Source organism: Frankliniella occidentalis, unplaced genomic scaffold, assembly GCF_000697945.3.
Source record: "Frankliniella occidentalis isolate FOCC.00 unplaced genomic scaffold, Focc_3.1 Scaffold412, whole genome shotgun sequence".
NCBI classification, from domain to species: Eukaryota; Metazoa; Arthropoda; class Insecta; order Thysanoptera; family Thripidae; genus Frankliniella; species Frankliniella occidentalis.
The window spans coordinates 142,915-152,940 of NW_026267533.1; the positions used below are offsets into that span (position 1 = coordinate 142,915).

General features: G+C 53.5%; 2 protein-coding genes across 2 annotated transcripts; both read right to left on the reverse strand.

Annotated features, from left to right (window-relative positions):
• Window positions 1-4,368, reverse strand: LOC127748658 (collagen alpha-1(I) chain-like; the record flags this gene model as incomplete). The annotated part of the gene is given in 10 exon segments (XM_052274577.1): window positions 1-1,749; window positions 1,856-2,002; window positions 2,088-2,177; window positions 2,255-2,500; window positions 2,627-2,678; window positions 2,896-3,026; window positions 3,115-3,201; window positions 3,299-3,436; window positions 3,567-3,612; window positions 4,206-4,368. Coding segments are annotated over 8 exon segments (2,628 nt in total), but the record flags the coding sequence as incomplete, so codon positions are not given.
• Window positions 4,369-4,957: 589 nt separating this feature from the next.
• Window positions 4,958-9,805, reverse strand: LOC113209799 (uncharacterized). Its single transcript, XM_026427500.2, has 6 exons — window positions 9,603-9,805; window positions 6,452-6,605; window positions 6,080-6,359; window positions 5,781-5,993; window positions 5,600-5,673; window positions 4,958-5,371 (listed from the first exon to the last, which is right to left on the reverse strand). The coding sequence occupies exons 1-6, from the start codon at window positions 9,605-9,607 to the stop codon at window positions 5,216-5,218; spliced, it is 882 nt and encodes a 293-aa protein (XP_026283285.2). The 5' UTR covers window positions 9,608-9,805; the 3' UTR covers window positions 4,958-5,215.
• Window positions 9,806-10,026: the final 221 nt, after the last annotated feature.

The window sequence follows — 10,026 nt, forward strand, 5'->3', positions numbered from 1 at the left end:
GTCGCCTTGAGGTCCGCGGAGGTCGCCTTGAGGTCCGCGAATATCGCCTTGAGGTCCTCGAAGGTCACCGGGTGGTCCGCGGCGATCACCAGAATGTCCGCGTCGGTCACCAGAATGCCCGCGCCGGTCGCCAGAATGTCCGCGGGTGTCTCGGCCAAATGGCATTTGGGGCATGTCATTTGGTTCGCCGGAATCTTTCATACCCGGTCCTCGCGGCATGCCAGGCAAGTCACCCCGTGGGCTGTTGAGATCGTCGCTTGGGCTTCTGAAAGGATCGTATGGTGCCTTCATGTCATCGCTAATTGCCTTAGAGATAGACGAGGGGGAGTCTCTGGGTCCTGCTGCACCATCCCGTAGTCCGGGAGAATCACGAGGCAAGGCAAATTTGTCACCTGGACCCCGCCTGTTGTCCATTGGTCCTCCAAATTTACTTGGACCACTTCTCGCTTCTTCTCTTGTATCACTGCTGTCAGTGATGCCAACTTTCAAATCTCCCAACTTAGGTAGCATTCCTGGTCCTCCAAGCTTCAGATCGGGACCTCTAAAAGGATTCGGTGGTCCTCGGGGTTCGTCTGATACTCCTCGTGAACGGTCTGATCCCATGGGGGCGTCAAAAGGCCTTCTCCGGTCATTAGGCATATCTCTGAAATTGTCTTTTGGTCCTCTGAAGTCTTTAGGGGGGCCACGGAAGTCATCTTGAGCACCTCTCATAAAGTCGTCAATAAAATTATCTCCCGGCTTCCTGAAGTCCTTGAATTTATCATGCATTCCCCTCATAAGCGGTTGCGGCCCTCTGAAGTCATCTCGTGGGCTGCGGGCATCGTCGGTTGGTCCTTTCCCGTCACGACCAAATTCTGGACGGAAGAGTGGCGGTCCATCAAACAAGCTCCTCGGTCCGGAGTCTCCCCGCTGGGCTGGGCTCAGATCCCGCGAATTGTTCTCTCTCCCCGCGCGGAAGTCATCCCTGGAGCCGAAGGGACCCTTGCGTGGTCCAGGAAAGTTGTCCTGAGGACCCCTGGAGTCGGGTCCTTGGTCGGGACCGCGAGCCGCGTCCTTCTTGCTGTCGTTGGCCTGTCGCCGCCTGGCCTCGGCCAACATCTTCAGAGGGTCGTAGTCCTGCGACGAGCTGGATGCGGCGTTGGATGGCGCCGACCTGGACGGCCCCCACCTGCGGTCGTTCCCCTGCTCTTCAGACTGCCATGGGTTCTGGGGCGCATCAAACGGCATGGACTGGAAGCCATGCGGACCAGCGGAGGGCCCGGCGCCGAGGCCGGCGAGGAGAGACGGGGGCGCCTGAGGGGGCACCAGTGGGGGCACCTGCGGAGGCGCCTGGGCGAAGTCGGGGTAGCCGCCCTGGCCGAAGCCCTGGTTCCAGGCCTGGAGGTCGGCGGCGGCAGGACCCGACTGGTAAGGGCTGGGGTAGCCGGTGGCCGCCATGGCGTTGTTGTACATGGGGTACGCGGGCTGCTGCGGCTGCCCGGCCGAGAAACCCGGGGGAGCGTTGAGAGGGACTGCAGCGGCCTGGCCGCCGAGCGCCTGGCCGAAGAAGCCCTGTTGTAGAGAGCCACCAGCATCATTCTTGCCACCCTCCAAGCCGGGGATGCCCATGCTGCCCATAGCCATGCCCACGGCTGCAGCAGCAGGCTTTTTGGCAGGCTTGCTGGAGAAGTAGTCATTCTCAGGTTTCTTGAATTGTAAAGGCTTATCACTTAAATCCTCTGGGGGTGGAGGAGGAGGGCCTGCTGGAAGCTAAAGCAAAGAGAGAAACGTTGTTTCAGTTGCAGTTATATTTACTGCCGGAGGGGAATATTAGGTTACATTTGAGAAAATATCCAAACTCATTAGAAAGAATTACCTTTGGAGGTGTGTCTGGAGGAGGTGGTGGAGGAGGACCCTGAGGTAGTGGTGGCAGTGAAGTTGGTGGTGGCGGTTGAGATGGAGGCTTTGCTGCAGCAGCTGGGGCTTGAGGTTTACTCTCATTTTTGTTCTTGCCATCAGTAGACTGTAATGTATTAAAATGTGACAATATTAATCTTCAGCAAATACAGCAGTTTCAATAAAAATATTTTGTCAATTTCTTGTCTTACGCGTTCTCGTTTTTTCCTCATGGTTTCTCGGCGTTGAATGAGTTGCTCTCGCCATGTAAACCACTTTTGCTCGTATTGTTTGTATTGCTCCTGCAAGAAATTTAAGATTAGATCCTAAGTAAATGCTGACTATTTCTTAACTGTTTTATCAAGCATATAACTCTTACTTTGTTGGGATGATTTTGGTTTTGTTTCTTCCATGCATCAAACTGAGACTCCCACCGCTTGAACTGTTCATCAAACATCTTTTCATTTTCTGACCTATCCTGACTTTCAGAACTGTTTGGTTTGAACTGATCTTGGCCAGAATTCTCCTTGAATTGATCATGGCTAGAATTGCCTTTAGATTTTTTGGCAGGGTCTGACTCTAAAGATTGTCTATCATTTGGGCGTGATCTCTTCCCCAAAAACTCCTAAAAATAAAAAAAATAAAAACTTTAGTACATAAAAAAAGGATGAAGCAACATTACAATTACCTAGATTGATAACTGGTTGCCCAAATAGAGCTACATGAGTACAAAATTAAATGTTGAACTTGCCTCATTTCTAGACTCTCTTGAGAATTGTTTTTGATTAGCATTATGTGAATTTCTGTAAAGAAAAAAAAAATAGGTGAAACTTCTGAAAACAAATTTGGAGATGACACATACAGAAAGGGGGAAAAAAATGTGAAGATTTGTAGAGACAACAGAAGAACTTAGAGCTGAGATGGTCAAATTAAATAATTATAAATTAAATACAGCTTTAACAGACAAAAATTACATACATTTTAATGGGTACATTAGTTTGATGAAGCAAAGTAACTTACATTGATGAAGGGGGTTGTACAGGTTGAGGAGCTGCAGCAGGAGTATTTGTTGGTGTTGTATACAAAGCTGCTGCTGCATTGTGTGCTGCAATTCCAGGCACAGATAGGCCAGCGGCTAAGGCAGCCTGGTACTACAATTGGAAAATACACAGAATTAGTAAATTTGGTATTTGAGATAATTATAAGCAGTATGTTCTGATATTTTGGAAAAAAGTATACCTTTTCGCCGTACTGTGCCTGCCACTGAGCATACTGAGTTTGCCACTGTTGCCACTGCTGCCAGTTCTCCTGATGAGCTGCCCCTGGCTGTAGAAGAGGTAAGAAAGTTGAGTTTAGTGAAAAACATTCCAAGTTTAGAAATATGTTGTCTTTGAAGCATTCATTAACAGTTAGTATGACTTACATCACCAGTGGGTGCGGCAGAACCGCCTGCATACATCTGATATGAAGCTGCATTTCCTGGGATGGATGCACTCACACCCGCTGCAGATGGATTACCCGAAGGCCACTGATTCCAATTACTCGCCATTTTGCTTTGAAACTGAAACCAAAATTCTTTGTGAGCCAGATGTGAAAACGCACAGAATCACGCATTGGAATGCAATTAATCAGTGTACATTTACTTGCATTTCACAACCGAAACCTAGTACTAAATGTCAAATTTTCCTCACCTTGTAAAGTGGTCAACTCATCTTTCCACTTAATCCTGAAGAATCACTGTAAAGGCAGGCATCTTCAGTTTACCACACAAGAGCAGTAAGAAGTATACATCTAATTAAACTAGAACTTCTAAGTGTGTCTTTCAAAGGACGGATGACCCAATTTGTTCAGTTTTAAAATTCACTGTACTACACAAGAGTGGTAGTTTAGTAGCCTATTGAAGAGCTTTGTTCCACTTAGATTTTCACCGAACTTTGAGAACGGTAACCCAACATACACTACGAAAATCAAGAGAAAATGAGGTTCAGATTTCACCTCCCTTTTCCCTCAGTTTACAGTTGATAGAGCCGGTTTTCTCCACGTATCACGCAGTTTGAGTAAGGGAGCTGATAGGTTATGTAGTGTGCTTAAGAACCTTCGGATAATTGATATTCATGTTTCTTCTGACCAGCTTGAATAGTAAAATCGTAAAGGTTGTCAAAAGTTTAAACGGCACTGGAAGTTGCACGCAACTTATGGACGTATTCAGAGATAAAAGTGACACTCTTTGGAGTTTTCATAGCCTAACTGTTGTGTTTTTCCCCACTTTGGAGGGGTAAGCTGAAAAATAACATAGATCTTTGACTACCTGTTATAAACGATTAACACACCTCGTCTCACATGATGTGGTATAGTTTTAAGTAGAAAACAAAGGACAGAAATCCATTTTCTCTTCTGAAATAAACACCAAAGCAATATGGAGATAGCTGAAGATCAAGCTTCAAAAAAAGATGAGGGACATGAGCGCTCTCGTGCGGTGGCCGGCGAAACTATCTTTGCGTTCTTTTCATCTTGCCAACATTTGAGCACGAAACATCTGAATTATCACATGCTTGCTTACCACTTAACAAACGTGGACAGGTTACAATTGAAATCATTTTATCTTGTCCCACATCTCATGCTAATATTTTTTTCAAAATTTTACCTCTGTCACTCCGATTTGTTTTCATGCCCGTAAGTATGAGAATTTTTCTGTACAGATGTCAGCTGACAGTTAAATCTAAATTTTCTGATAACCCAAATGTTCAAATATTCCACTGTTTAAAACTTATTCTTTCGGATGTGTTGCCTTGCACAGAAAACTACAGATTTCATTATTATTTATTATTATTTTGTAAAGTATCTCTTATGCCTCGTGCCTTTCACCTCCCTCATTGCTGGAGAGTGCCGATTGGTTAGTCTCTGAGCGCGAAAATTGAAATGGTCCCAGTCTGCAATGATCACTCAAATATGTCAAACTTTCATCAAATGTACTATTTTTTCGTCAAATTGACGGTCTTTTGATTGATCTTTGTAGACTCAGGTTGACGAAGATTTAAGTGTTGGCTTCACTTGGGGTAGATAGGACAATAAGTAGCATAAGTACGTAAAAATATGTTTTTATTATTACAATCTTAACTATCAACAACACAGCCTGAACAGAGAGAGGTGAGATTAACACGTTCAGTGCGGCTGTACATTTCAGGAATTGGAAAAACTAGCCCAACGTGGCCACATAGTGGTCACGCCGCACTGAACGTTTAAATGCTTAAATGGAAAGCCACCGAGGCTTCCAAATCACCCCCTCCCCCTCTCACACACATTTAAACGGAAATTCGTACACCTGATGAGCGCTGACGTTTTACTGCGCAGTCGTTTGCCGCGACGCGTCCCAACAGCGACGGAACGTATCGGAAAAGTCGGTTGGGGGCTGCAGCGGGGAGCGGCAGTTGAACGGGCCTTGGAAGTGCACGCGCGCCAGGTCGAAGCAGTCCACGCGCTTGTTGCCGTCGCAATCCTGTCGACAAGAGGACAGTGGAGAATTAGAGGGCGTCCGTCACAGAGATAGAAAGCTCAGCCAACCATTAGCCATAGGTTTGATTCGCCATCTCCCTTGCGTACGGCAAGGCAGTACAGCCTCAGCCCGCTGCAGTGCGGAGACGGTGGCAGCAGCGGCGAGGCGGCAGTTTCTCAACGCTATATTTGACATTGACTGGACGGACGAATGAATAATGCGCAAATTTACCTGAGCAAACCTGTCAAGGTAGCCTCGCACAGCCTCGGCGGCGCAGAACGAGTCCCGCAGGCAATCGGAAGAAGCTGCGAGACAAAAAGACCACGGAGGTGTTGAGCGGCGAAGGGCAGGGCGCAAGGACAACATTCGCGCAAAAAGGGTCACCTCACCCTGTATCGAAAGGCTATCTTACCTCCAGGTCTGTCCGGCGAGTCTCCCCTCAGCAGCGGCTTGCCGGCCAGCGTCCAGTACCGCTTGGAGAGGAGGAACGGCCCGCAGAATCCCCTGTCGTCGCAGCCCAGGGTCTCGTCGCAGCCGCTCGCCGCCTCGCAGATGCACGGCAGGCAGGCCGGGTCCCCGTTGATAAGCCAGCGGCCGACGCCGGGCTCCAGGAACTGCGGTTTGGCTGCGGGGGGAGGCGTTGAGTCGTAATTAATGCCAGCAGTAATCTATGGCGTGTGTGTAGGTATGCAGGCACTGTGGGACGCGTACCCGTGTCATTGGCCTGGGGCCGCTGGCGGGGCAAGGCGGGCTGCGGCTGCAGCCTCTGCTGCTGCGGCTGCACGGCGATCACCCTGCGCTGCGGCTGCTGCTGCTGCTCCACCACCTCCTCCACGATGATCCTCGGCACGGCCTGCTGCTGCCCCCGCAGGAAGTTCTGCGGCTGCTCCGCCACCTCCTGCACGATGATCTGCGGCAGGGGCTGCCGCGCCTGCACCTGGCTGGGCTGCTGCCCCCGCAGGAAGCTGTTCTGCTGCCGGGCGAGCTGGTTCTGCGAACAGCAGGGGGAGCGTTGAGGACAGTCACCGGCGGCGTGACCAGCGCGACGGCGGCGTCTCGACGCGTGACCAATGTGCTGCTCACCTGGATGTCCTGCACGAGGAGCAGCAGCTGGCGCTGGGCGGGCGACTCCGGCTGGAACTGGGCCGCGGCGGGCGCGGGCAGGAGCGCGACCACCACCACGGCGAGCAGCGCGGCGGCCAGCATCGCGGCGCCGGTCTTGGAGGTCCTGGAACCACTGTGGAAGCCCCGGTGGTTAGAGGTAGGCGTGTGTTGTTTTGAGCTGATGTGCGAGAGATTTATCGAACGCTCTTCCGCACACACTCATGGGCACCGGTGCTCGACGCGCGTTTGCGCCACAGGTGCGTGCGCGCCGCGCGCGACGCCCTGGGCGAGTCGAAGTAAGGCACGGCCAAGGTCAGCCCGCATCACAGTGCGCGCTGCTCGCCTCTGCCTGCCCGGCCTGCCCGGCCTGCCCCCCGCTCTCTGATCTGCATGTCCGCCCGGAGCCCGGAGCCACCGGCGTGGGAGATCAGATCCGGCGGCCGGGTGCCTCGGCGTTTACTTACCGGAGCCTCCGGGCTCCTCCGGGTCCACGGCGTCTAGAGAGAAAGAGGGGGACGGCGAGCAGCTCGCGGCCTCATCCTAATGAATGTGAGTGAGAGGCAGGATCCTTTATTTCCCTCCCGAATGAGACCGATGAACACGGTCTAACCCGACAACGTTCTTTCTCGCACTTGTGGGGCCGACGCCAAATGGCTATTTTCGATGGGACACGACACGGGGGCGGGCCAAAGTGGCCAGTTTGGCTGTCCATCCCGGCGGCCGCGGCCCGCTGGCGGCCCGGCCGGAGCTAGCGAGCGCGGTGTGTGTTGGTGTGTTCGCCTTCATTACCGCGCAATGGGTCAGAGGTTCGCGCGCCTCCGCCAGGCGCCTCCGGCCGGCCCGTCGCGTCCTCGTCACCGCTCGTCTCTCCAGCAAGGCCGCCCCCCCCCCCTTTTCCTCCTTCTATCCCTTCGCCTCCACTTCCTCTCTCGCTCTTTCTTTCCTCAATCAGGGTTAGCAAAGACGCGCGCGATTGTCTTCCGACCTTAAATTATTGCCTGCAGTCAAACGGACCGGCGTGGCGTGTGGCAGAGCAGGACGTCGCCGGAGGCATTCCGAAGAGCAGGCTCACGACGAAGAGAGATGGATAATTTTACTCCGAAGAAAAAGAACGGTCGGGAACACACGAAAACGGTATTTGTCCTTTGCTTGTGATTGGCAGAAAAACGGGCCCAGAAAAATGCCATATTTGTTGTTTTCCTGGACGATCCTCCTGCTCTTCTTCTTGAGGTGAAACTCTGCAGGGAGGCAAATGAGCGGGGAAGGAATGGAATCTTGAGCAAGAGCGTATGGGAGAAGTTGGTGTTGTATTGGGCTCGGCCAAGATGCCCATAGCGCACTCCGTTCGCCACCCGCGTCCGCTCAGCGTTTATTCATATTTCGACCGATCAATACACGAATACACCTAGATTACATACCGTGACGGACAGTCGCCTTCATTTGCGTATTTCGATCGGCCCCGCGCCAACCCAACGGTTTGGCGCCCGCCTCGTCCCCCGCCCTGCCCCGCCCTGCCCCGCCCTGCCCCGCCGCACTGCTACCGCTCTGTCGGTGCGTCGCCCACCTGAGGAGCCTTTCAATGAGTCACCGTTCTCAGGCGCAAAGCAGCCCCCCCGCCGCCGGTTGACCTCTCCTTAATCCTAGGCCAACCCGCGCAACGCGACACTCGGGCCGGCAACACCCGGGGCCAGGAGGGGCGGGGCGCCGGGCGCGGCGCCTGCAGTGGGCCCAAAGTGTGCCCAAAGTGTCCCCCAGCAGGACGCAGCAGCTGTCTCTTGGAGGAGCTGAAAGATAGCCACAGGAACGCCGCGCGGCGCCGCGCACCTGGCCGGCATGGCATGTTATTCGACACAGGCCGCAATCGGACGGATAGACGGAGGCGAGGCGAGACTGTCGCGATGGAGGTTTTACATCGATCGGTCTCCTCGCGGCGGCGGAAAGAGCCTTTGTGTGCGGCCGCGCCGTGCCAACCTCCTGTGATCGCGGCGGCATTCGCCGGTGTCTGCGATGCGTCCCTTTGTTTAACTCGGATAGCTGCGGTGGAAAGGGGAAAAAGGAGGGGGGGGGTAGAAAGGGAAGATACGGCGTCCACACCCACGACCACGCCAAGCACTTGCATGGAAGAGAGCGCAAGTAAAAGGACCATACAACGCCATATCCGAGGCCACTTGTGACCCTACTCTGTGAAATTCCTAATCCGAGATTTAGCAAGCACAGTTATTTAGCTCACGTGTAAAACATTTAACTATACTAACTTAAGCAAAGGCGGGAAGGACTGACATAGGGGTCCTCTGGCTGTAGGTGCCTTCCTAAAGGTCTTATGTGTGAAAAGAAATTAGCTCTGGACTGTAGCGCGTGATGACTGCATTTCCTGGTCAACATAATTGTTGACTCTCATCACACCGTTGTCATATGAAGCCCTCCTGCGCGCCGAGATTGCAGCCCCCAGCGGACAATTACAGCCGGCTCAACTCAAACCGCGCGCTGCGGCGGCCGGCGGCAGTACGAACGACAAGAGCAAGAAAAATAACCGCCAATTTTGGAACATGATGCCATCGGTTGGCGCGCATCATCTTGCCTTGCCTCTCCTCCTGGTTACGCCCCTCCCCAAAAAGAAAAGAAAAGTGCGACTTTGCCGGCAATAACAACTAAGCAGCAGCACGGCGGGCGCCGAATGTGACGGCGGGCAGCCAGTTTCCCGCTTGATTACCTCAACACGTTTGTACGCGGCTTCACTTGGCGGAGGTGGACGGGACCTCCCGGGTCGGGGCGGGGCTAATGCACCGTGCATGTCGCCTGCGAGCCCATGTCGCTGCGATTCCGAAAGGTCAGCGGCGGTGCCAGCTATACCGGGTCGTGACTACGGCGGTGTCTGCGTGTGAACCCGAAAGCCACGGGCAAGATATACACGTCAAAGGCACAGGGCTGGGCTGGGCACACAGTGGCAGCCCCCCCCCCTCTGCTCTGAAGACGCCGGTTATAGCGCCTTCCCTCTTCGACATCGCTTAGACAATCGTCGCAAAACAGGACGGAAGTTAAACGGAAGGCGCGATATGGGTTTTCGATCCTTGAAAACTCCCTTGCATTCAGTAAAAAAATGTTTTAGAAATAATAAACAAAGTGACCTTACCTCATTTACTTTGGTGATCCGCGGTCAATGAAACGAATGGCGCGCGAGCTCAGTTCCCGCCGCACGTGTCTCTCCCTGTGGACCCTTTCGTTCCTTCACTCGACTTCGTTTGCTCGCCTCCACACGCGTCGCGTCACAGCTCCATGCAGCCAGCGCGACTGTCCGCCTCCCCAGCCATGTGCAGACTGGACGCTCCAGTGGGAGCCGCCCGGCCCGCCGGGAGCCTGGCCTGGCACAGGGCCTGGCGGGGCGGGGCCACGACCAAGGGGGACCAGAGGCGGGGGCGCGCGGCGGCCCGGGCAGTCTGCAGCACAGCGCCCGTCTATAGGCAGTGCCGCTCGGCACGCCAGCCCATCGGGCTTGCCTACCTGACGCCCGGTCTGCCGCAAAGCGCCTGTCGATAGGCAATACCGCCCGGCACGCC